General features: G+C 52.7%; 1 protein-coding gene across 1 annotated transcript; it reads right to left on the bottom strand.

The window, feature by feature from the left end:
• Window positions 1-1,542: 1,542 nt before the first annotated feature.
• Window positions 1,543-26,092, bottom strand: TAB1 (TGF-beta activated kinase 1 (MAP3K7) binding protein 1). Its single transcript, XM_079140790.1, is given in 14 exon segments — window positions 1,543-1,781; window positions 1,783-1,906; window positions 3,301-3,314; window positions 3,316-3,464; window positions 4,593-4,815; window positions 6,814-6,958; window positions 9,564-9,675; window positions 10,262-10,289; window positions 10,291-10,376; window positions 10,621-10,759; window positions 11,200-11,286; window positions 12,350-12,503; window positions 12,855-12,991; window positions 25,805-26,092. Coding segments are annotated over 14 exon segments (1,617 nt in total). The 5' UTR covers window positions 25,940-26,092; the 3' UTR covers window positions 1,543-1,697.
• Window positions 26,093-26,435: the final 343 nt, after the last annotated feature.

The raw sequence follows: 26,435 nt of genomic DNA, 5'->3' as shown, positions 1-26,435 counted from the left end.
GAGGGCCAGGCCCCTGCCCTGGGGCCCGGGGCCCTGGGCAGTCTCAGCACCACCCACAGGCTCAGGAAGTGAGGCCAGCACAGCAGCCCTGCAGCACCTGGCATGGCCCTGCAGCAGTGCAGCCTGACAGCCCGGCACGCGGCACCTGTGCCCTCTGGGGCCAGATGGGCCTGCATACAGCCAGGAGCTGGCTCAACCCCAGCCCTGCCACGCACCAGCCTGGCTAGCTTGCTTTGCAGCATGCTGGGCAGGACATGAGGAGGCAGCCACCTCCCAGGGTGAGAGTTAGGTGGGACAGATGTGCCAGCACTGACGACGCACCATGTGATGCCACCATGTCCGACTTCACGTCATTAAAACCAGGACTCTATTTCTAGAGACCAAACAGCATTGGAGACATTCTGGGAGAAGTCCCTTTGTTCCAGAGCCCCTATGACTGTTTAAACCTGCTCCCGCAGGACAGATGGAAGGTTTCACAGTGGCGGGCAGTGGGCTGGCTGCTGAGGTCCCCTTTCTCCTCGGCTCAAGCGGTGACCTGTCCCTGGCATAGCACTGGGCTCAGCTCTGCTGCAGAAATGGACTGCGGGATCACGGAGTGAGCAGGGGACTCTGGAGCCGGCCTCCAGCACTGCAGAGAGCAAGGACACTGGGGGCTGGCCGGTGGGGGCGGTCCCTGGCCAGCTGCGGCCGGGACGTCATGGGTCGCAGCACAGGTCTGAGCAGCTCTGCCACTGCAGGTGTGACATGGGCCAGGAGCGAACCTCTCTGCTCCCTCTGGGAACGGGAATGGGGACCCTGCCTGGAGGCCTGGGGGTGTCCCTCCCAGAGGAGACAGACCCTGTGGACAGGCAGCAGTCCAGAGCCTGGCCGGCCAGTCCTTCCTCCTCAGGTTCATCAACATGGCGCACACACTGTAGACATCAACCCCAGGGCAGCAAGGCCTTGGAGAACCCCTCCCTCTTGGAACCAATGTTTGCTCTTTTCACTTTTGGCCAAGCCCTTGTCCTGACCCATGCCCGGTTTGTTAACCAGAGCTACCCCACACTTGTCACCAGGGTAAGGCCACTCCAAATGTGGCCTCCCTAGCACCAGCAGGGAGGATGCAGGGCAGGACCGGCTCAGCCGGACTTGGGCCTCCCTGCCTCTTCACAGCCCCACAGGGCCCAGCCTCACCTCCCTTGCACCTCTTGGGAAAGCCCAGGTGCCCAGTCCACTTCCTTCAGCAGCTCTGGGGCTTCTCTCTGGACCTTTCTACTTGACCTGTCCCTGGCTGGGGAGCATGAGGCTGAGGGGCTGGAGCGGGGAACCACTGCCCAGAGTGAAGGGGCACTAGCAGTGGCCACAAGCTATTGTACTGGAGGTGGTGGCCCTCAGAGTCCAGAGGACAGCCTCTTCCCATGCTGCTGCACGGGCCGAAGGAACCTCAGCAGCCAGCAGGCCAGCTGCAGCTTCCATCCTGGGGTCCTTGCTCCGAGAAATAGTGATGGTCCCGGCCGGCCGAGGCTGCGGTGGGGAGTGGCCTCCAGCCTCCTGTGCGGTGACAAGGCGTGGGCAGGCCCTGCAGCCCGCACGTGCACCTCCACAGCCAGGGGCCAACGTACAGGCTGAGGACGGCGCCCTGCTCCTCCGCAGGAGTCAGGAGGCTGCACCGGGGCTGCGCCTGCCCCTCCAGCTCCACAGTGTGCTCGCCGGTCAGGCTAGGGCGCAGCCAGCACGCTCTGCTCACCGTGGTCCACACTCCAGAGGCGATAGAACTCCGCGAAGTCCACGTAGGGCTCCACAACGGCCGTCCTCGCCGGGCGGGAGCGAGTGCGCAGGCCGCGAGCGGAAGAGGCCGCCGTCGGAGCTGGAGCTGCTGCTCTGGGTGTGCGTGTTGGTGGACTGCAGCGTCAGGGTGGGGCTCTGGCTGCGGGCAGAGGGGAGTGTTGGTGGATGGCAGCGTCAGGGTGGGGCTCTGGCTGCGGGTTGGAGGGGGGTCTGCGAGGGCAGTTGGGGGCCTCAGCTCCTGCACCGGGACAGAGCAGTCCCTGGGTCAAACCTGCTTCTTAAGTTCTGGCCACACACGGCGTTTAAATCAGCAAAGGTTAAGCAGAAGACCCAGTTCAAGTACAGAGACGGCCACTCCTCGGGAGCGACTCCATGGGGCAGGGCAGACACAAGCCCAGCTGTCCTGGAAGGGGAGCTCCACTCCACTCTCCCGCCCGCAGGACCCACGGAGCACAGGCACGGGTCCCTTCCCCACAACCGTCCTCTGCTCCCCTCCCCTTGCTCCCCTCACTGGCCACACGGGGCCTCTCCTGTCCTCCAAGGCCCTGGACACCCCCCGCCAATACCCAGCACACCCAGCTGCGGCTCAGGGACAGCCCTGGTGGGACCCAACTAACTTTCTGAGTCGGGAGGGAAGAGGCTGTGTGCGGTCCAGGGAACCAGAGGCAGAGGATGCTGGTTGTCCTGGGACCACAGCCATCAGGCTCTGCTTTGTGGACACAGCTGGTGGCTTCCTGGGGCAGCCCCACAGGGGTGGAGGAGAGGCCACCATGACCCTGTGCTCCTGCCTGGCAGGCTCCTACCCCCAGTGGTGCTGGGGAAGCAACAGCAAGGACGTGGGGGCAGGGGAAGGAAGGCCCCCTGCGGAGTGGAGAAAGCAGGGCCACTCCCTCCCTGCCAGTACTTCTAATTGGCCACATCCTGCTCAGCCACCCTAGGATGGGTTGGGTGCGGCATCTCTATTATTCTGTGCAGGGCTGGAATGTGGAAACCAGAGCTGTGGCTGGCATTCTGGGGTGGGGTGGGGTGCATATTCCACATTAGTGAAGGGGTATGGACACCAGGCCTGTCAGGCAGGTCTGCACTGGAGGGTGTCACCTGTGTCCCACCCAGGCTGTGACCTCCACCCCTGCCCGTTTTAAACTAGCTGAAATCTGGACATTGCAGCCAAGAGCAGCAGCTGTGCCAAGCCAGGCAATGTCCCCAAGCACAGATGCCCCGGGGGAGCCACTGTACACCACGGGAGAAGAGCAAGAGCATCTTCCCACTGGACAAAAGCCAGGACATGGGCCCTGAGCAGGCAGACTGGCGGACCCTCCTCGCAGCCCTCCCCTTCCTGTGCCTCCTCTGCACCCCAGGTCCAGCTTCATCCAGTTGCTGGAACCAATAGTATGGCCTCTTCCTGTCTCAGGGTCTAAGGAGATCTCCCTCAGCCAGGGTGAGGGTGGGACACTGGAAAGGCCCAGGGCCTCAGGGCCTCTCCTCCCACAAGAGTCCGGGCAGCCAGGATTCTCCCTGGGCACAAGGGCTTACTTGGTGAGGGTGGGGGGTGGCTTCGTCCAGGGTAGAAGCGCTGTGGGCCCCATTGACCATCTGGCCCTGGGAGGGCATGACAAGGGAGAGGGTCACGCTAGTCTTGCTGGTGCTCTGGGCACTGGAGTAGGGCACGGACACGGGGTACACGCGGCCCCCAGCAGCTGTAGGAGGAAGAGAGCGGGGGACACCAGATCAGGAGGTGGGGAGGGCTGCTCTGGGGCCTGACGGGTAGCTGAGGGCTGAGACTCCCCAAGCCTCGGCATAGCCCTCGGCCCTTGGGACAGCCCAAGAGTGTCCCTTGGCAGAGACTCTTCCAGACTGGGTGGGACCTCCCTTCAGCAGGGAAGCCCCTGGTGCTCAAAGCATGAATGGAATCAAGGGCCTGGCTTCCCACGAGCGTCTTGATCCAAAGGGTCAGTCTGCTCCCAGTTGAGCTTGACCCAACGCAAACATGGCGGCAGTAACAAGACAGAGAGAGCCCAGCAACCCGGGATACAGGCCCATCTGTGATGCTTGGGCTCCAAGGTTTCCTTGTTTAAAAAAAGAAAAGGAAACCAGCCCTAAGGGGCTGAAAGTTCAATGCTAAGCTGCTCCCTAAGCTAATCTGCTCAGGAGGGAACAACAAAAGGAATGGCCACCTCCTCTCCAAGTCACTTGTAATTTAAGAATTAAAAACAGAGCCAAACACTGGGGCCTGCCCATCTGTCCACGAACCTAATCTTACCCAGGTCCCTTTGCACTGAAACCCGTTTCTTCTTCCTGTCCTTAGGGCTGTTCACAAGAACTAAAACGAACAATGCGGGTTGTGATCTGGCCTAGCGGGCCCTTGCCTGTCATGTGCTCCTGTGACCCTGCACATGGCTTGTTCACTTGCTGGGTTTGTATGAGGACAGGGCAGGGGGTGCTATCTTTGTTTCAGACAGAAGGAATAAAAACAAGGGGCGTCCAGGCATCTTGGCGCAGGCCTGTAATCCCAGTGGCTTGGGAGCCTGAGGCAGGAGGATCGAGACTTCAAAGCCAGCCTTAGCAGCAGGACCCTAGGCAACTTAGCAAGACACTGTCTGTGTAGATTTGGTTCGGTGGTTAAGAGCCCCGGGGTTCAATCCCAGGTACCAAAAAATAAATAAATAAAACAAACAACAAAGGGCAGCCGAGAGGCTGGGGGTCAGGGGGCCTGAGTTAGAACAGAACACCAGGCTCCACCTGCCCTCTAGGTGCAAGGCCTCAGGTTCAGCTGCCCCACACCCATCTGCAGCCTCTCAGGTGTGCTGTCCACATGGTACACCTACCTGGCGCCTGGGCTGGTGTGGGTTGGCTCATTTCACCCAGCGGGTAGCCGAAGTTCCTCACCAGCAGGGTCATGTCCTCATGCCGTGGGCAGAACTTGGCGCGCTCCCCACCACTGGCAAAGGTGTCACCATGGATGCGCTTCACCCGGTCCACCACAGCCTGGGCCACCGCATCCAACGAAGTCTGCTTGGCAAACTCAGTGTCAATCATGGCAGCAATCTCCTGGGGACAGGACAGTGAGAACCTGGTGAGGAGCCAGGGGTGGACCAGGGACTGGAGACTATACCTCCAGAGCCTTCTTTGAGAGACTTAGGGGTCACCAGCCCAGCAGGTGAAGGAAGTACCTCATTAGCCCAGCCTGCAATCTGAGCTTTTCAAGGCATCCAGGATAATCCTTCTGGAACTTCCTCATTAGTAAAAAAAAAAAACAATTTATATGATCCAAAGAGAAACCAGAGTATTAAGAACTTTCTCATTAGAAAAGGTGTGTGACCGGGGCTGGGGAGATAGCTAAGTCAGCAGAGTGCCTGCCTTGCAAGCACAAGGTCCTGGGTTTGATCCCCAGTACCGCAAGGAAAAAAAAGTGTTTGACCTTTTGTGGTCTCTCTGATTGCTTAAATGGATAATCTCCACCTCGCTGGTCATTATGAGGACTACGTAACACGGAAGTGAAGCACTCTGTAAGGATCCCTTCCTGGAAAGACTTCATGTCAGCTACTATGCTTCAGATCAGGCACTTTATCAGGAATTAGGGACACAGAGCAAAGACACTGTCCTTGTCCTCAGCCAAGTCCCCTGTTCAGCATAATCTAGAACCTAGTAGAAGCCACTAGTAAATTCTATTGAGAAGACCAAACAATGAAAGAAAAAACCACACCGATGAAAACATCAAAAATGGATAAAATCCCATTTTACTCAGGAGTCTGTAAATTCTACTCAGGAGGATTATAAATTTGAGCCAATCTGGGTAACTTAGCAAGGTCCTCAAAATAAATAATAAAAAGGGCTAAGGATACAGCTCAGTGGTAGAGCACTGCTGGGTTCAGTCCCCAGTGCCAAAACATGAAAAATTAAAAGCACAAATCCTCTACATGAAAGCTGGCTACAGCCCTTGCCCTCCGGCTTACTGGGGAGAGCCCAAGGGTGCTCTACCACAGAGCTCCGTCCCCAGACATTATTAGTTTTCATTTTGAGACAGGGTCTCACTAAGTTGCTGAGGCTGGCCTTGAACTTGTGATCCTACTGCCTTGGCCTCCAGAGTTGCTGGATAACAGGTGTGCGCCATCACACCCAGTCTTTGGCTACAGCTTCTTGGAGGCAGGAAGGGAGGGCAAGTAAGGGAAATGACCCAGACCTGGACCTGAGGAACCCAGCTCCACTCCCACCCAGCCATGTCACTTCAGGCAAGATCCTGAACTAAGTAAGCCCCGGCGCCCTCTACGCTACAAGGCTGCTGGAATGAATAATAAGATAAAATGGGTGGAAAACTTTGAAACACAGGATCAGGGACAGTCAGGCACTTAAGATTTTCCTCATGAGTTTTAGTGAAAAAGGATGAGGCAGAAAAGGTAACCGTCCCATCAGAACCCACCGCTGAAGGAGGAACACACCAGAAAACACAGCCCAGCAACCCAAGGTTAGGCAAAGGCGGCTTCCTTCAAGTCCTCCTTAACACCTGCCTGCAAGTGCAGAAGCGAGCCACTCCATGTCCCCAATGTCTGACATCACCATGGGCCTTCAAGGGAGATGTCACCATCCCCACTACAGGAGGGAGGCCCCTCTTGGGAAGGGGGAGCAAGCAGACCCTGTGGCTCGGCAGCAGCCACAGCTCTTTCCGGCTCCCTCCTGGGCCAGGCCTCTCTCCAGCACCCCAGAACAAGGCTGCCAGTGGAACCGCCTGCCATCCCGCCCTGTGCTCAGTCCTGCTGCTCGCCTAGAAGGAGCAGAGCGTAGGGGTGGGAGGGGTGTTTCAGAGCTCTGGGCTTTTCTTTTGGTGTGCTTGGAGGACAGAACCAAGGCCTGGCATGTGCTAGGCAAGTGCTCCACCACATCCCCAGTCCGAGCTCTGGGTCTCCCCCATTCCCTCAGCTCTGAACCCTGGGAAGGGCGTCCGGGACGGCACCTGTGAATCAGAGCGCTGGGTTGCCAAGGGAGGCACACCACCCCTGCAGGCCAGCCACTCATGCCCTGTAGTTACCAGCTCTGTCCCAACCAGCTCACCTGATTGGCCTGCCCAGGCCCATGGGCGGCCTCCAGGGCCTTGTACAGCCCCTCAGACATCAGTACCAGGAAGCCGGTCACCCCGTCCAGAGGCTGTGCACCATGGACTTCTGGCTCTGCGATGATTGGTTTGGATTTGGCAGCACTATGGGGAGAGAGTGGAAGGAGGGCTTTGTGTGGAAAGGTCTCCAGGTGAACGCTGAGTCTGCTGAGGGGAAGAATCTACACCCAGAATGTAAAATAAAGCACAGGAATTGGTGAGGAGGAAAAGAATAGAAGAAAGAGAAGAACAGAACTGTCTTCTAAGCACAGCTGCTAAAATAAAGCTAAGAAGGCCAGGAAAGCTGGCAGGCTGTGGGTCAAGACAGCAAAGGTCCAGTGCTAGCCTCTGGCCCTGCTCCATCCTCCCTCCACAGAGCTCAGTCCAGGCAGTGTGTGGAGCAGAGCAGCAAGAGGCAGCCATACACGGTCTTCTTTTTATACAAGGGATTGAACCCAGGGGCACTTAACCACTGAGCCGCATTCCCAACCCTATCTATCTATCTATCTATCTAATCTATCTATCTATCTATCTATCTATCTATCTATCTATCTATCTATCTATCTATCTATCTATCTATCTATCTATCTATCTATCTATCTATCTAATCTATCTATCTATCTATCTATCTATCTATCTATCTATCTATCTATCTATCTATCTATCTATCTATCTAATCTATCTATCTATCTATCATCTATCTATCTATCTATCTATCTATCTATCTATCTATCTAATCTATCTATCTATCTATCTATCTATCTATCTATCTATCTATCTATCTATCTATCTATCTATCTATCTATCTATCTATCTAATCTATCTATCTATCTATCTATCTATCTATCTATCTATCTATCTATCTATCTATCTATCTAATCTATCTATCTATCTATCTATCTATCTATCTATCTATCTATCTATCTATCTATCTATCTATCGTGCTGGGGATTGAACCCAGGGTCTTGTGCTTGTAAGGTAAGCACTCTACCAGCTGATCTATATCCCAGCCCACCCGTTTTATTTTTTGAGAGTCTCACAAAAAGGCTTAGGGCCTCGCTAATGAGGCTGGATTTGAACTTGTGATCCTCCTGTCTCAGACTCCTGAGGCTGCTGGGATTACAGGCACGCACCACTGCACCTGGCTAGGAATGGCTATCTCTTAAAGTCTGCGTCTCTTGCTATTACTTGGGCTCACCAAAACAGGTACCCATGCCAACTAAGGCCCTAAACACACTCATCTGCATGGGGACCATTTCTGATGTGCAGGTCTTAGATGTCAAAGAACTCCAGTGTGTTTGTGTGTGTGTATGTGTGTGTGCACGAGGATGTGCCTGCTAATAAGACTTGGAAGTGAGAAGCCTAGAAATACCCTGAGGGTCAGTGAGTTGGGGGGTGCTACTCCAGGTAAGGATCCTGGCAGAATTCCAGCAGCCTTCACTGCAGGTGGACAGGAGTGGAGGGGCGTGCATCCTTCGTGAAAACAGAGGGAGCGTGTAAACTTGGCTCTTACCTCAACCAGCTGCACACAGGAAGTAAGTACAGCTTTGGTGTCAATCGGATCTCAGTAAAGGGTGAGATCAGAAGCGCAGGGAGGGCGTGCCAACACTTATGACTTTTAAAAAGGGCTGCCTGCTTCTCAGCTGCCACACCACACACACGTGCAGAGGCACACGTGTGCACACAATGGCACAGACATCTGTGGGCAGGACACGAGGAACCCGCAGGCTCTTTGCTTTCACAGACACACACCCCAGGACCTGTTCAAAGTGCTGTCGACCACGGACCTCCCTTCTCACCCTGTTCTTTTCCTTTTTCCTGTACTGGGATTCTGAGACGGTCTCGCTGAGCTTCGACCGAGTCTGGCCTGGAACTTGCAATCCTTTTGCCTCAGCCCCCCACGTCCCAGGGATTACAGGTGGAGGGCCACTGCACCCAACTACCACAGACCTACTTTCAAATGAAGCAAACAGAACACCACCAACTAGGGACAAGCTTCTAAACTTGACTTCCTAACTCTTTGATGAGTAGGGAGTTCAAACCAAGCCATAAGGCTGCCTGTGGTCGGGGTCTCTGGCAGGACCCCTGCAGCCCTGGCTGTGACTGGCCCTTCACAAGTATGTTTTCCTGTACAGGTCAGTGAGCAGGGGAGGAGACATAGCCTCAGCTGTCACTAGCCCTGTGACTGGCAGGCAGCCTCTAGTTCCTGCCGTGAACACACCTGTGGGGTGAGGAGAGTGAGCACACCCAGAGACGGCGGCTGAGGAGCATGCAGGCTGGGCACAATGAGGCTCGCTGCCACTCCTGCTGCTATCTGCTGCCATGAGTACCTGGGTGACACCCAGAAGGGAAAGGTCTCTGCAGGGAAATGGACGACTGGCCCCAGTCACAGGCAGCACCCACCAACCGCCCATCTCTATCCATGCCAGGTACCTCATGCCACCTCTTGCTTTCCTGCCAGGATCTGGGGCACCACTGCTGCCGTGGGCTTTGGCCCAGCTCTTCACTATGACGCCTTGCCAGTGTGGCCTCGCAGACCCACCTCTGCTGGGCTCAGGTCCCAACCTACGCCAAGCTCTCTGGGAGGAACAGAGCTACCCCCGTGCCCTGAACTGGTTCAACTGCACCCAGCCTTGGAGCCTGAAATCTGCTTCTGCTCCAGGCCCTCTAGTCCTACAAAGAACTGGGGGCAGCTGGGCTGGCCACCTACCTGAGCAGGTCAATGTCAGTGTAGCCGTACTTGACCTTATAATCCCCGATGCGCCTGGTACTCTCCTGCCCACAGATGATCCCCACTTGCTTGATCTTTCCTGCGTCCAAACCTACCAGAGGAGAACAGTGCACCGGTCCCTTCCTTACCGCGAACAAAGACGGGCGGACAGGTTCACGCAGACAAGGAGTGAGGACCCGCCAAGAAGGAAGTGAAGACGGCAGGGCGCAGACAGCAAGCCCCTCATCCCTTGCTGTCCTCAGCCCCACTCCCATCAGAATGCTCAGGCCCCTCCCACACGCCAGCCCCCAACACAGCCGTGCGCCTTGGTGAGCAGCAAGCCACCTCGGCCTCCGTCTGCCAAGGCTCAGGGGAACGAGAGAAAGTCAAGGCAACGAAGGGAATCTCAGGATTTCTTTGGCTTTTCTCAGTTTCCATCAGTAACAGCGAGTACCTACATTAGGAAGCATTTTCAGGCACTGACTCCTAATCCTCGCCACGCCCTGGGGTAGGTGTTACTATTAATCTCATTACAGAGACAAGAAACCAAGGCAGAGAAAACCTGAATATGCTCGGTTACTGGTAGGCTGGTCCCAGGTCTCCGGCTCTTCGCTTGCACCTCTCCCCGCCAGAGGAGGGCTGGGGAGCCCAGGGGCCAGTCCCTCTCCCACTTATCCTTGGCCTGGCGCCCCACTCACCCAGCTGTGAGAGGCGGAAGAGCTCATCCATCGTTCTCTGTCGTGTGGTCCACGTTTAGCTGGGTCACCTGCAACCCGTCCACTGTAGATTTGCACAGAAGTGCCCTGTTCGTGCCTGCAGCGGAATGTGTACAATGGACAAGAGACTTAGCTGAGGCAGAGTGGGACCCACAGCCCGGGGGGAGGCTGGCGTCTCTCGCCTACCCTGTCCGTGTGCTTTTCCATTTGGGACAAGACACATCATGGTGTAATGGCCTCAGGACACTCTGGGTCCTGAGTGTCCTCAGGCATGGAAAGCAGATGACACGCTGACCCTAGACTGACCTACCTCCCCGACCCTGGACGGGTGAGCTGCTCACCTACATTGGCGACGTAGAGTTTGGTGTTGAGAAGGACAGCCACCACGGCCATGGCCCCGCCCGAGGTCTCCCTCTCCAGCACCTTGAGCCTCTCAAGGATCTTCTGATACTGAGGAGGCAGCTGGTGCTGAGGGACACCCTGCAACCCATGGTCAGAGGGTCAGGGCAGGGCTGGTTCTCAGGAACCCCTGACCAACCCTCGCCTGCCCTCAGGAGCCAGGATGTGAGGCCGGAGGAGCGTCTGTGGCATGGTCAGGGTGGAGGCTTCCGCTCCACAGAAGCCTGCACTGACCCAAATCAGTGGGACATGCCAAAGGTGCTGGTGGGTGATGAGGCTGAGGACTGAGGCAGGCCCCAGGACCCGGAAAGGCCTTTCCTCCTGCCCATCGCTGCCTGCCCAAAGCACAGCCTCAGAGTGAGCTACCCACAGCCAGCCAGGGAGGCCCCTTGAGGACGCTCCCTGGCAGCTACCAGGCTCGCCGTCAGGAACACCCCACAACTCCTGCTGCTCCGGCCCCGCTTGAGTGACTCGGTGGAGGAGTCTGAGCCTGATCTCCCCAGGGGCAGAGGGCAAGTCACCTCTGGCAGCTGGGACTGGAGGCTGGCCTTCTCAGCCAGGGCGTCGTCAATGGACTCCAGGAAGCTCCTCTCCACCACATCGAAGGCCTGGACGGACAGGGGAAGGGCAAAGCTGGCTCAAACACTACTGCAACCTGACGCTAAGAATGTCCCTGCCAGTGGCACAAGTTCACTGCAGGTGTCACATGACGGGCTTTGCACACGCAGTTCTGCATCACAAACCGCCAGGCATCCGATGCTTCCTGCAAATCATCTCTGACAGGATGCACAGAGCCATTGCAGAAGGGACAGCAAGACAGGCTCAGGGAGTCAGGACCAGGGCACATGGCCTAGACTCAGACTGGCAGGGTGTGAACTCACAGCCCTGCCACTTCGGGCACCGCAGGTACAGATGCACAGCGAGGTCCTGGAGTGAGACCAGCCTCCCACTGCCCTCCGCACAGCCCCTGGCTCAAAGGAGGGCCTAGGCACAGCTGCTGCAGGAGCAGGTGGCCCTTTTCCAGGGCTTCCACCAAATCCTACTGCTTCCCAGGTTACTGGTGACACTGACACCTTCCCTGGGGTGGGGGTCTGCTGACGATAACCTGCACAGGAGACGCTGAGGAACGAAGAGGATGGGAAAAGGCCAGGGCTGTTCTCATGGACCAGGAGAGCAAAGGGCTCCAAGCTGTGGCTGAAAAGGAGCCAGCCAGGAGGGGCTCCCAGCACAACGGCTGCAGGAAGGCAGCCCAGCAAGCGTGGGAGGCCCCCAGGACATCTGGGGCACTTTCAGCAATCAGAGGTCAATTCGAGCACCTGACCACATCCGAGGAAAGGGGTCTCTCTATGGAGCCTCGTCCTACCAGGCCTGGCTCTGCAGCAACCACACCCTTCTTCCAAGTTGCCAATGCTGGCTTCCTTTCCACAGCACAGCCTCTTCCCCAGCCAGCCAAGTGACAGGAGGGACTGCTGCTCCTGCCCTGCCCTACGCTCCCGGGGGAGCAGGGAGTCCCTGCCACCGGGAAGGGTTTCTGGAGCTGACCCTGGGCAGGACGAAGAAGCCAGTATTCTTCAGAACAATCTTATTACATTTCATAGTCGTGGAACCAGAGTTCTGGGGGACAGGGAGGACATAGTGGGCTAGGTTGCTACGGCAGCCTGGGTCCCATACCTGAAGCAGCACACGCCGCACATCAGTCTCGGTGTGTTCCGCGTTGAGCTGGCCAAGCAGGAGCTCTGCAGACAGCCGCTGGGCAACAAAGTTGGTCACCCGGTTGCCATCGTAGCCATTGAAGACCCCATATAGGAAGCAGTTGTTGTCACTCCTGGCAGAGGCAGGGCACAGGAGGCCTGAGACCAGGGGCTCACAGATGACGGGGGCAAGAGCGAAAGGAACTGGGGAGGCTAAAGACAGACCAGCTGCGGCTTTAGGTCTCACCTAGGTCCCCCCACTTTGGCTACCACTTCACCCTAGCTCTGACCTCTGGGGATGCCCTTCCCCCACCTGTATCAGGACTTGGGCTGAATGAGAAATGGAAGGGACCACAGCAGAGGCCACATCTCACTGGCTAGTCCCACATCCAGAGGATGCCATCCAGAGACAGTGGCAAGACGGGCGTCCTTTCCTGCTTACAAACCAACTTCCTCTGCCAGGAGAGCAATGCCAGCACGCACACCTGAACTTGAGCCAGCTGTCCTCGGGAGGGTGGCCCTCGGTGCCCTTGCCATCAGCAGAGTAGACGCGGTTGGCGGCTGACCCGACCCCAGAGAAGTGGCAGAGCGGCAGGTCGTCTGTCCAACTCGGCTGCTGCTCCTGGAAAAGGACACCAGGAAACCGTGAGGTGCCACCTGCCCAGGGTAGACCCCACCTCACTGTCTTCTTCTTTCTCTCTTTTTTTGGGGAGGATACTGAGGATTGAACCCAGGGGTGTTCAACCACAGGCCACATCTATGGCCTTCTTTAGTTTTTATTTTGAGACAGGGTCTCCCTAAGTTGCTCAGGCCCTCTGAGTTGCTATCCTCCTGCCTCAGCCTCCTGAGCTGCTGGGATCACAGGTGTGCCATGGTACTTGACTTTCTTTTCCAACACTGCCCCTGCCCCCCCCCCCCCCCCCCAGGCATGCAGAGGGTTCCACTTCCTTCTGGAGAACAGTGATGTTTGTGTGAACAGACACCTGCGAGGGGTTTGCTAATCCACAAACTGGTTCCCCGGGAAACCTAACAAAGACAGCAGCATTCCCAAATGCAAGGCAGGACGGTGCCACAGGGAGCACACTCAAATGAGCAAGCACACAGCAGGAAGCTCTCCATGGCCCCTCGTCCCCCTGCCAAGCTTCTGATGTGCGTGTGTTGCACAGGAGTCCCTTGGGCACCAGTTACAGCTGCAGACCATGGAGAGTCTGACCTGGGCACAGCCCTAGATATCTGCCTGGTCAGTAGCTCCCCACATGTGACTCTCACTCAGGTGGCTGGGACCTGGCCTTGAGAAACTCCAACTTACCAGCTGGTCGCAGACCCTCTTGCGAACGCCGGGGCCTCCGATGTGGAGGCACTCCCTCTACACATGGTTCTGTCACCCTGCCTGTCCCTATCTGATTCCCATTCTACTCCACATACTATCAAGCCAGGCTGTTCAGCAGAATCACTGCATTTACACATGCGCACGCACACGCACACAAAGTTGTCCAGGACCAGGCCCACGTATGCTGACTGGATTCCCTATCCCTCGGGGGTGCACCTTGAGTAGCTCTATTTTGACAAGCCCAGAGATGACCCCAAACAAGGCCCAGGTGTGATTCCTGCTTCTTGCTGAGGAGACTCTTGCTTGCACACCTGGCCTCTCACCCGAGCACCCCTGGTTCACGTCAGCATTGCTACTGTGTTGAACTAGAGCAAGCTGAAACAACTGCACAGGGGCTTCTACCACCCAGCCACATCCCCAGCCCTTTTCATGTTTTATTCTGAGACATTTTTTATTCTTGCTAGTTTGTTGAGGGTCTCACTACGTTGCCCAAACTGGTCTCAAACTTTTGATCCTCCTGTCTCAACCTCCTGAGTAGCTGAGATTAAAGGCATGTGCCACCACATCTGGCTCTATGTCTAGCTTTTGCAACTATTTTCATCTTCTGTTTATTTACATACTGAGAGGGAATCACTGATTACCTTTTTTCACTTCAATTGCTTTTATGCTACGTTTAGCGTTTTAGTTCTGCACTTAGAACACTGGAGCGACTTTTGTAGGGTGTAGGAGTCTATTTTATTTTTAAACTAACATGTAGTAAAATGCACTTCAACAGTCCCGATGATAACACACACACAGATCACTGTGACAGTTGGGCAGCAACCTGGCAGGCTGAGACAGGAAGATCCTAAGTTCAAGGCCAGCCTGAGCAACACAGTGAAACCACCAACTCAAAAATTAAACGAGGGCTGAGGATGTAGCTCAGTGGTAGAATCCCTGTCGACCACGTGAGTCCCCAGAACCACAAGGAAAAAACAAAACAAAGCGAGGTGGAGGTGGGATCTGCCGTATACGCACCGCTCCCTTTGCTCCTAGGGACTGATCCCAGGGACACTATCACTGAGCTGACTCCCGGCCCCATTCCTTTTTATTCTTCGAGACAGAGGCTACCACTGAGCTACATTCCCAGCACCACTCCCACTTTTTTTTATTTTGGGACACAGTCTAAGCTGCCGAGGTTGGTCTTGAACTTGCCGTCCTCCATTCTCCTGCCTCAGCCTCCCGAGTGGCTGGGATGAGAGGCACGTGTCGCTGTGCCCAGCAGTATACCCTCTGAGACTGGCTTCCTTCATCTACCCCATGCCCCCGAGACCCCTCTGCATGCCCCTGCACACACCCAGCAGCTCCTGGTGCTGCAGCATGTTCTCCACCACGCTGTGTGGATGTCCATCCACTCATCTGCCAAAGGGCAGGGCTGACTCCAGGTCTGAGCGATCATTCAGAGAACTGCAGTAAACATGCACATTGGTTCTCTAGGGTAAACACCCAAGAGTGGGGCTGCTGGGTCACAGGGCACCCGGACGTTGATCAGGAACAGCCAAGTTGTCCCCAGCACTGACGCTGCCTGCCCCTCCCCATGGCATGCTGCTTAGACCTTCTGGAGGCCGCGGTCTCTCTTCCTGCTGTCCTTTGCACTTCCCTCGTGGTCAATGATGTTGAGTTTCACGTGCTGATTTGCCTACAGATGATCTCTGGTCAAGCTTCTGAGTCTTGCGCCCACTTTAAATGGTGTTATTTCCTTGGCTGTTGAGTTCTGAGGGTTGGATCTGAGTCCTGCGTTGGCTATCTTGATGCATGCCTGTGGACAGCCTTCCGTCTACAGCTGCTCGTTTCATCCACGGAGGAGTGTCTTCTGAGGAGCACACTTTAGCTTTGATGATGTCCATCTTATCAACTTTTTTTCTTTCATGGTTCATGCTTCTGGAGTCCTAGGAACTCTTCACTCAAACCCAGGTCACAAAGATCTTCTGTTTCCTTCTGAAAGTTTTTTGGTTTTACATTTTACATTGAGATCTGTGATCCATTTTGAATTAATTTCTGTAGAAAGGAGCTTGAGGTCAATTTTTTTTCCTGCACATGATATCCAGTTGTTCCAACACCATCTGTTGAAAAGATTAGCCTTTCTCCACTGAATTACCTTTGCAAGTCTGTCAAAAACTAACTGACCATATTGTCTGGGTCTATTGCTGGACTCTACTCTGTTTTACTGATCTATTTGTCTCTCCACCAATATTGCACTTTATTACCTCAGCTTTATTACTGTGGCTTTATGGTAAGTCTTAAAATCACATAATGTGATTCTTCTCATTTTATCCTTTTGCAAAATTGTTTTGGTTGTTCTAGTCCTTTGGCTTTCCACATAAATTGTATTTTAAAAATCTTGTTAGGATTTTGATTAGACCTGTTTTAAATTCATGGATTAACATGGGGAGAACTGGAATCTTCACTGGCTGGTTCTTTTAATTCATCACATGGCATGTCTCCACACTTATGATGTCTTTTTTTTTTTTTTTTTTGGTACTAGGGATTGAACCCAGGGGCACTCAACTACTGAGCCACATCCCCAGCCCTTTTTTGTATTTTATTTAGACACAGAGTCTCACTGAGTTGCTTAGGGCCTTGCCAAGTTGCTGAAGCTGGCTTTGAATTTGCAGTCTTCCTTCCTCAGTCTCCCTAGTGCTGGGAATACAGGTGTGCACCACCGCACGCAGCTTATTATGTCTTCTTTATAAAACATTTACTTATTATTTTTATTCACACAATTTCACAACAGGGCTTAAAGAGCCATTGGTAACTACTAGTAGCTTTTGAGAACAGAAAATATATCTAAGATCTACCAACGGAAATCAAATAGCAATGAGTGGTGAAATCTGCTCAGGTCCCAATGACACCAGGCACTTAACATTTCCAGGTCAAGTACCACAAATGGATGACTACATTCCAGTAACACAGAGTAGTTTCTAGTTCTAATTTTGACCTGTCTCTCTCTTTTTTTTTTTTTTTTTTTTTTTGGTACCAGGGATTGAACCCAGGGTGCTTAAGCACGGAGCCACATCCCCAGCCCTTTATAAAATATTTTATTTAGAGACAGGGTCTCACTGAGTTGTTTAAGTCCTCACTAAACTGCTGAGGCTGGCTTTGAACTGGAGATCCTCCTGCCTCAGCCTCCCAAACCACTGGCATTACAGGTGCACACCATCTGTAAAAGATCTCTCTCTTTTTTTTTTTTTAGATGTTGATGGACCTTTATTTTATTCATATATTTATATGTGGTGCTGAGGATCAAACACAGGGCCTCACACATACTAGGCCAGCTGTCTACCACCGAGCCACAACCCCAGCCCAGACCTGTCTCTTTTTGAAGTAAAATAAATGTCTCTCTTTTTTACATAAATGGGAATTAGGTCTTCAGAACCCACCTATGGTATTGGGTGAGTATAGTATATTCAACTAACATAGTCATTCAACAAACATCTAAGCACTTGCAACAGGCTGCCAGGAGGATCATCAGTTCCAGGGTTTCTGGCAACTTAGTAAAACCTTGTCTCAAAATAGAAAATAAGAGGGGCTGGGTGTAGCTCAGTGGCAGAGCACCCTAGGTTCAATCCTCAGTACCGAAAGATAAAAAAAGGGTGAACTGAACTCATCCTGGAGACGGACAACAAGCACGCTGCCCACGAGGTAGAGGCAAAGCCTGCCGTGGATGCTGCAATCACTGGCTTCCTCTGCCACACTCTAACTCCCACGGGGCAGGAACAGCCTGCAGGGGCTGGATCTTCCCAACAAATCCACACTTTCCAGCAAAAAGTAAATATCATAAAATTTATGGGCCAACTTGACATTAGAGATACACTACGAAAAAGACGAACCAAGTTGTCTAAGGAACGAACTCAGACAGGCAAGTGTGGGACTCGACTCCCTGGTGTATCCTGGCTCAAGGGCAATTCACCTTGGAAGTACTGCGCAAGGGGTGCCCAGGGTGATGCTAGCAGGGGCAGGAAGTTATACTGACAACTAGTCATGTTTGGCTGATGTGGGACTAAAAATTCTCCCAAACTAGAAAACCTACATGCATGACAATAATCAGTGTACTCAGCAGGCACCTTGTTCCTCAGTAAGTCTGCAGAATAGTAAGTCAGACCAATGCCTGGCTACAGCTTCCTTTCTTCCTTTTCTTTGTTTGGTACTGCGGATTGAACCACGGGTGCTTTACCACTGAGTTACATCCCTAACCCTTTTCATGGGCTGGATTTGTCATCTTGATAAAAATAATCAAAACAAAATGACCGATACTTTTTTGGCAGGGGGCAGGGATACTGGGGATTGAACCCAGGAGCACTGTACCACTGAGTTATATCCCTAGTCTGTTTTAACTTTTTATTTTTAAGACAGGGTCTAAGTCACAGAGGCTGGCCTCAAACTTGCCATCCTCCTGCCTCAGCTTTCTGAGTAGCTGGGATTACAGGCATGTACCACCACACCCAGTGAGCAATACTCTTTAAATGTGCTATAAATGTATACTTTAGTCAGTCCCAATGCCAGAATCTTACTTAGTAGGAAAGACAACAGAAGAAGACATTCCCATTACGATAGAAACCCATTATAATCTCTCCCCATTACTTGACACTCAACTGGAGTAACAGCCCAGGCACTTAGACCAGACAAAAGATAAGAGCATAAGAACTGGAGAAGAGGGAGGGGATCTATTTGCAGTTGATATGATAGCATACCTGGAAATCCTGAAGAATTAATGATAGGGCTGGGGCTCAGTGGCAGAGTACTTGCCTAATATGTGTGAGGTACTGGGTTCAATCCTCAATCACATAAAAATAAATAAAATAAAGGCATTCTATCCATCTATAATTACAAAAAAATTTTAAAAAGAATGATAAAACTAACTCAAACAATAAAAGAAATTAGGTGGCAGGATAGAAAATCAACACATGGAAACCAACAGCCTTTGTGTATTTAAATGAAAGGCAGGCAGCTAGCCACCCTGTGAAAATTCCTACTTGCTGTTCACTGAAATAGCAAGGTCTTCCTGTAAGTTCTGGCGTGTCAATGTCCCCCAGCTACTCTTCTGCAGAAAACTTAAAACCTAAACTCGTAAAGGTCGATTCTCCAATGCTCTTACCCCAGCCTTCCAGACTCTTAGCACAGTACTGAACGCTGCCCTCTCAAGCCAACAACCGCACACAGTCGTCTATCGCATGCAGATAAAGCCATCTACGCGGGGTTCCAAATGACTGCTATAAACTGTGACCAGAACAAAACTCCTGGGAAGCTAACTCACTCCTGGCAGGGGGAGTCCCCACCAAACACAGGAGAGAAGTAACATCCCCACCAAACACGCTGCACTCCTTGAAGAGCAGAAAGCAGGAGCTCTGACCCCAGAGGCACGGTCTCGGAGAGATGCACGGTCTTGGAGAGACACACACACTTTAACAACTATCTATGTACATGTCTCTTGCTGAGCAAAGTTCTACTTACTGTATACTGGCATTCTTTAAACATTAAGTTCCTAGCTAGTTTGTCTTGGTTTGCTATTAAAATAAAGAAGAAAAAAAATCATCCAAAGAGCCTACTTAAAAGCACATCTTTCTCGGTCCTATCCAGCTGGTGCCAGGGGCCCACGTTTCCCAAACCTCAATCATCTATGCACCATCGTCAATAAATTATCCACTTTCCATTTTATCTTTAAATTGCCACATTTTTTCTCAAATGATTTCACTTTTGAATGTAAACTTTCCCTGTATTATAAGTGGAAAACCAGTATTATTTGCCATATCTAGAAGATAAAAAAGTCAAAACAAAACAAGGTTATTCCATTCTAGCTGGACCTACTGCCTGCTACAGACCAAGCAGGAGTCCTATTCTGTTTTTTGTTTGGGTTTTTAGTACTGGGCGTTGAACCCAGGGTCTCAAATGTGCCAAGCAAGCGTTCTATCACTGAACTATGTCCACAGAGCTTTTTATTTTATTTTGAGACAGGGTCTCCCTAAGTTGCCCAGGCTGACCTTGAACTTGAGATCTTCCTGCCTCAGCCTCCAGAGTAGCTAGGATTACAAGTGTCACCACGCCCAGCCTATTTTATGTTTTAAAAAAGGGAGAATAGTAAATATCAGAAAAGTGTTAGGAATGTGGTAAGATCAAATCATTCTTTCCCTGGGTAACATCAGAAAATCTGAAGACTGAGAGATGAAGAGCCTCCTTGGTTTGTAAGATCAGTTTTATTCCCTGCCCCTCCAACACACACTGAACCACCTTGTGGAGCACAGAGCTGAAACCCCGGAGCCCCTGCCCTGAGACTCTCTCCCCACAGCCCCGCCTTGGAACTCTGTGGACATTCCACATGGGGCCTCTGGCCACTGTCGGGTTAGAGCCTGGTAGTGTTATTAGCTCCCTTAGTTCGCTGACGTAGGACCTGTGTTTTCCTGGTTTTAGGATGTATGGAGATATACTGCAAGTTAATTGGCATTTTCCCCCAAGCAGTACACTAAAGTACTGATATGCCCTTACAATAATGTGTCTTAGGTCCAATGACCAAAGGGAGATTTCTTATGTCATTTGGGCCCACCTGTAGTGGCAGTCCTGCCTGGAAGGGGTCCCAGAGCACCTCAGACACTGACTCAGTAACAGGTGCCCCAGAATTCCATGGGCCCCACCAATGGGAGACCTGCAGCTGTGGAGCCCACCTTTGCGCTTTCCCATCTCATCCTGGGCAGGGATCACGCATGCCAGGCACCCCAGGGCCTCCATCAGCAAGCCTGCCGAGTCGTCCCCCGGCTTCTGAACCACTTCTAGAAAGGTCATGTGTTTGCTACTCTCAAGCCGCCCACCCCGCCCCACCCTCACTGAGGCATGTTTTCTCCCATGTCCCCAAATGCCAGGCAGTGAGCTCAGGGTGCCAGCCTCCAGGAAGCTGAGAAAGGGTGACTCTTGCTGGCACCCTCAGCGTAGAGCTGTACACACACGACAGCGGGCACAAGGACGTCCACTCCTCTGCAACTCAAAGGAACTGCTCATGAAATTTACAAAAACCATGGTAGAAAAGAAGGCTGCTTTAAAGGGTCAGCTTGGTTTTAAGGGCGATTCCACCTGTTCTATTTTGGCATGAAGAGCTTCTGCTGAGATCCATTTAACCCACGAGGGGCTTCCCCAACACCTGAGCAGGTTTGTTTGAGCACAGGCTCCTCATGTGCATACATGCCTGGGTCACATCAATAGTTGCTACCGCCCATGCTCATCTTCAGCTCCTGGGCAGCACCAGTGGGTAAAGCCCAGCTCCGAGTTCAGGCCTCAGCCTCAAGTCAGATCATGGGATGAAAGGCCAAGGGTTTCTGTGCTGAGGCACTCTGGGAAGATGGTGCAGTTGGGGACAGTGGTTTCTTCTCTCCAGAAGGCCTCGGCCACCTCTGTTCTGCTGAATGACCCATTTCTCCAAGGCCAACTCTCTCCCCACCTCCCCTGCCTCAAGGGTTTCCATCAGAGGCCCTCTGTGCTGCCAACAGCGTCCCTAACACACCTGTAGGGGCACTAATAACTGCCGGGTGCTTATGGGGACCAGGGCAGAAGACAGACTGCATAACTGATTGCTGGTGAAATAGCTACAGGTGACAGTCTAATGAATTTTTTTAATAGATGTTTTTATTTTATTTTATTTAATAGAAAAAATGCATGACCAGCACCTGTGTTTCATAGATGTAACTGCTCAGAACATGCATGTCTAAGTTTTAAAAATTGGTTTCAACATCATTTTCTTGTATTTGTTTAATTTTTAGTTTTTTGAAGACCGGGTGCCACTATGTTGCCCAGGCTGGCCTCAAACTCCTGAGCCCAAATGGTTCTCCTGTCTCAGTGCCCAGAGTGGCACACATCAAGTGCCTGGTCAATTTTTTTTTTTTCTCTCTCAGTACTGGAGATCAAACCCGGGGCCTCATGCATGCTAGGCAAGCACTCCACCACCAAGATACATTCTCAGCCCTTGTCTTAAAATTTTATTTTGAGACAGGGTCTTACTAAGTTGTCCGGGCTGGTCTTAAACTTGTAAACCATGGCCTCAACTTCCCGTGTAGCTAGGAGTACAGGTGGGTGCCATGATTTTCTTTTTATACTTATGTAACAGTCTAGGTAAAATCAAACTCTTGTTCTCCATGCCCCCAAACCATAAAAGGCACTAGTGTTGTTCAAAACTTAACTTTGAAGTCTTTCTTGGCCTTTCTTCCTCTGCCACATACCCAACATCAGCAAAACATACCAGCCTTTCTGCCAAAATACAGCTAGACTGAGACTTTAAACCACTTCTGCCACCAGCTGGCCAAGCCACTGTCCTCGCCCACCTAGGCTATTGTAGAAGCTGCTTGGCAAGTACCAGGTTTCCTTTTTAAAAAATTTTTTTATTTGTTCTAATTAGTTGTACATGACAATAGAATGCATTTATACATTTTGATAGATTATACATAATTGGAGAATAATCCTGTTTTTCTGAGTATACATATTGTAGGGCCACATTGGCCACACAGTCCTATATATACATGAGGTAACATTTTTTTTTTTTTTTTTTTTTTGCGGTGCTGGGGATTGAACCCAGGGCCTTGTGCTTTCCAGGCAAGCACTCTACCAGCTGAGCTATCTCCCCAGCCCGCAAGGTAACATTTTTGCCACTAAAAAGAGGGTCTTTCTCCATCACAAATCATACTACATCAGGCCCCTATTCAAAACCACCCAGAAGCTTCACATCCTGCTTAGGATGGAATCCAAAGGCTATTCCAGTGCCCCCTGAAAGTGAAAGGGCCCAGCTTCCTTGGATGGAGGCGACTCCCTCTCTCACTGAACATGCTGCATTCCAGCCACACGGGCCTCCTTGGGGCTCCCGAAAAGGGCAGGCCTTTGCACCCCCAATTCCCCTTCTCTGTCCCCCACTTTGTCTTACCAGATGTTGAGATGTCATCCCTGACTACCCTGCAAGAATGTCCCTTCCACCCTCGTGTGTGTCTCACAATATCCCTGAGGCTGGACACAGATACTGTGCGGTCATGATCATCTGCACAGCTCACTGCTTACTGCCCGTCTCCCGGGCCAGACGTAAGCTTCACCACAGCAGTGCCCTGTACCTGCAGGTGCCTACCACGGGGTGAGTGCCCAGGGGCACCGGAGGGGTCAAACGGAAGATGTTCACCAGCAGGACCAAAGCTGGAAGTTCACAGCTAGAGTGTGACCATGCCGGGCTGGGGAGTACCGTGTGAGTTCACTAACACCAGCGACACTCCCAGGAACCCTCTTGGTTTGGGGAAACAAACCAAGGCTCAGGGATAAGGGACTTGCCCAAGCCCATGTGGACTCCCACTGTTTTATCAGGCTGAAAGGACTGGGTTCTTTAGAACATATCCAGCTTTTTCTTCAAAAGATGTTTTAAGTACCACACCACCTGGGGAGCAAAGGTGAAACTCCTCAGGCGATGTTCCACCAAGTGCCCTACCGACCACCTGGGAACAGCCTGGCAAGCACCAAATCAGCAAGCCCCCACCCTTTCCCGCAGTCCCAGAGTTCCAGTCACGTGAGGCCACTGCAGAGCTCAACACACAGACTTGGGGTGCCCATTCTATCCTGTGAAGGGCTTTCCAGCCACCTGATGCACACATATTTAAACACACGTCTTTCTGGAATGTCCCTCCTTTCCCCTGCCTGGCAAGCTTGTGTCCTCTAAAGCTCTGCAGTTCTCTGCTACCTGCCCAGGGCTCCTAACTGATCCAGGTCCACGGTGGCCCAAGAGTGCTCACACACTGTGCCAGACTGTGCCAGTGGTATATACTCCTTCACCCAAACTGGACTGCACACAGTGAGGGTGGACACCAGGCCTCACTCATCTCACACTCACAGCCCAGCAGCCACAGAGCAGGTGTCTGAGCTGCTCTTAGCAGACTTGGGTCAGAGGAGGCCAGGTCAGCAAGCCCTACACTCTGGACTGCACACTCAGACCCCCTGTAAGTAGAAATGTCCTGGTTACCATGAGGGCAGGAAGGACCTTGGATAGACAACCCTGTCAGTCAGTCCCTTGCCTTACATCAAGATCCTATTTTTAATGCTATTCTAAATTATTTATTTATTTGGTACCAGAGATTTATTTATTTGTATTATTTGGTACCAGAGATTAAACCTAGGGATGTTTCAACACTGAGCCACATCCCCAGCCTTTTTAAAAAATCATTTTGAATCAGAGTCTCACTAAGTTGCTTAGCACCTCACTAAGTTGCTGAGGCTGGCTTTGAACTTACATTTCTCCTGCCTCAGCCTCCCAAGATGCTGGAATCACAGGCATGTGCCACCATGCCCCACACGCAAATCTTTCTTTAAAAAAAGTCCACCACAGGGCTGGGCATATAGCTCAGTTCACAGAGTGCTTGCCTTGCAAGCACAAGGCCCTTGGTTCAATTCCCAGTACCACCACCAAGAAAAAAAAGTCCACCACAGGGTTGCACATGTAAGGAACTGGGTTTGATCCCCAGCACCACATAAAAGTAAATAAAATAGAGGTATTGAGTCCACCTACAACTAAAAAAAAAAAAATTATTAAAAAAACAGTCCCCCATCATCCAGAGCACATTCTGGAGCTCATAAAGCTGAACTTCTATCTAACTCAGGTCCCTTGGGCCCCATTACACTTAGGAGAAAGGGTAGCTGGCAGCTACCCTGCTTTGTATGATCCAGGTGACTGCTCTCTCCTCAGCAAACCAGCTCAGTCTGCCCCATTTACCACCTCTTCCCAGACCCTCTTTCTCAAGGGCACAATCGAGCTAGTGTTTCCCTGGTGCTTTCTACAATGGGGACATTTATACAAGGGCCCTGCCCTCCAGGAGCTTATAGAGCAGAGGGCCAGACCTCTCTGCTTCCAGAGTCTACACAAAGCCTGTATTAGCATGCAGCAGTGACCGTCATCCCTCATTCCCCAATTCCAATGCTTCAAGACCCTCACAAACAGGACCAATGTAAATCCATATCATGTACAACCCCAAGAATGGGAAGTTATACCCCATGTGTGTATATGTCGAAATACATTCTACTGTCATGTATAACTGAAAAAAAAAAAAAGGGACCCTTACAAAGAGGAGGCCTGCTCATTTCTGTAAAGGAAAGGCTTAACACCAGGCCTGGCTTTACTCATTATTTCACAAATATTGATTGAGAGCCCAGCACACAGGGGTAGTAGGTGGAGACACAAGGGGAAGCAAGAGATCACAGATCCCTGTTTTCCAGGAGTCCATGTTCTTGTTCAGGGGCAAAGAAGTCCACAGGCAATTCCCACAGAGTGCCGTAACTGGGGAGCACTCGGGGACTGGCACCTGCCCTAGCAGGTCAGAAGAGTGGGCCACAGTGCCAACTTATGTGTGCACCTGTGCACCTGCATGTGAGGAACATGCAGGGGGTGGACACCATGAGGGTGACTGGACGAATGGGAGCATCCAGGGCCCCACTCTCACTTAGGCCAAAGGCAAGGTGAGTTATAGGGTGGACCAAGACCCACGGCGCCAGCACTTGTCATTCCTTCAGCACAGCCCAGATCTGGATTAAGGGGGCTTAACCTAAGGGGGGAAAGACTGCCTGATTTTACCCTTTCTGCCACTTACCAGCTGTGTGGCCTGGGGCAAATGACGGCCACTCTGTGCCTCAGTTTCCCCATCTGTAAAACAGGAGTGACTATAGCACCTAACTCCCGAGGCTGTTATGAAAGTTAAATTCACAAACGTAAGACAATTAGCACGCCAGGCCTTGCCAAAGCGGAAGCGGCTACTGTTATTACTGCACGCTCGCTCGGTCCCGCAGCTCGCGATGGGCCGGCTCCGGGGCGCGCCAGTCCCCTTCCGGCTCGCGGACGCCCGCGATGGGCGGACCCCGGCGCCCTTGAGCCCCGGCGGCCTGGCCCGCGGCGCGCACGCGCGGGCCTCGCGGGGCCGAACCTGTCGCGGGTCTCGCGCGCGCTGCACGCCCCGCCGGCCCCGAGAGGGGGTCGAGGGCGGCGGTCACACGCCGCCACCGAGAGGAGCGGTGCCTGCACCCGACAGCCCCCCGCGCTCCCAACCCCCAGTCCGGGAGCGGTCGGTTCCTCACACTCTGCAGCAGGCTCCTCCTCTGCGCCGCCATCTTGGAGGGACCCCCGCGGCGCGCCCGCCGCTGGGCGGAGCAGCGAGTAGGGCGGCTAGAGCGGCTTAAGGAGCCGTGGAGGACCGCGGCGCCGGGGAGCATGCGCACAGTGCCGCCGCCGACCGGAGGAGGGGTGGGGCGCGCGGCCGTGGGCGCAGGCGCGCCGGGCCACTTTTTTTCTGGAGGGACGGAATAGGCGGAGTACGTTACTTAACCCTCCTTACATGATTGTTCCTCGCCGCTTTCTTTTTTTGTACCGGGGATTAAACCCGTGGTGTTTAACCACTGAGCCACATCCCAGCCCTTTTTTATATTTTATTTAGAGACAGGGTCTCGCTGAGTTGCTTAGGGCCTTGCTAATTGCAGAGGCTGGCTTTGAACTGGCTATCCTCCTGCCTCAGCCTCCCGAGCCGCTGGGATTACAGACTGCGCCCCTGCTCGCAGCTCCTCGGCGTCTTTTAAGTGCTCACTTTGTGCAGGATGTCTTTCTGAGGGAGCGCCGAGGGCCCTGGCTAGGGCTCTGTGAACCAGGGGGCCAGGTGGAGTGAATTATTCACTCAGTGAACACATGCTCTTTGTGCCTGGCCCCGTGGTGAAT

Source organism: Sciurus vulgaris (genome assembly GCF_902686455.1).
Source record: "Sciurus vulgaris genome assembly, chromosome: 5".
In the NCBI taxonomy this organism is placed as follows: Eukaryota; Metazoa; Chordata; class Mammalia; order Rodentia; family Sciuridae; genus Sciurus; species Sciurus vulgaris.
This window is presented reverse-complemented; position numbering and strand designations above follow the sequence as displayed.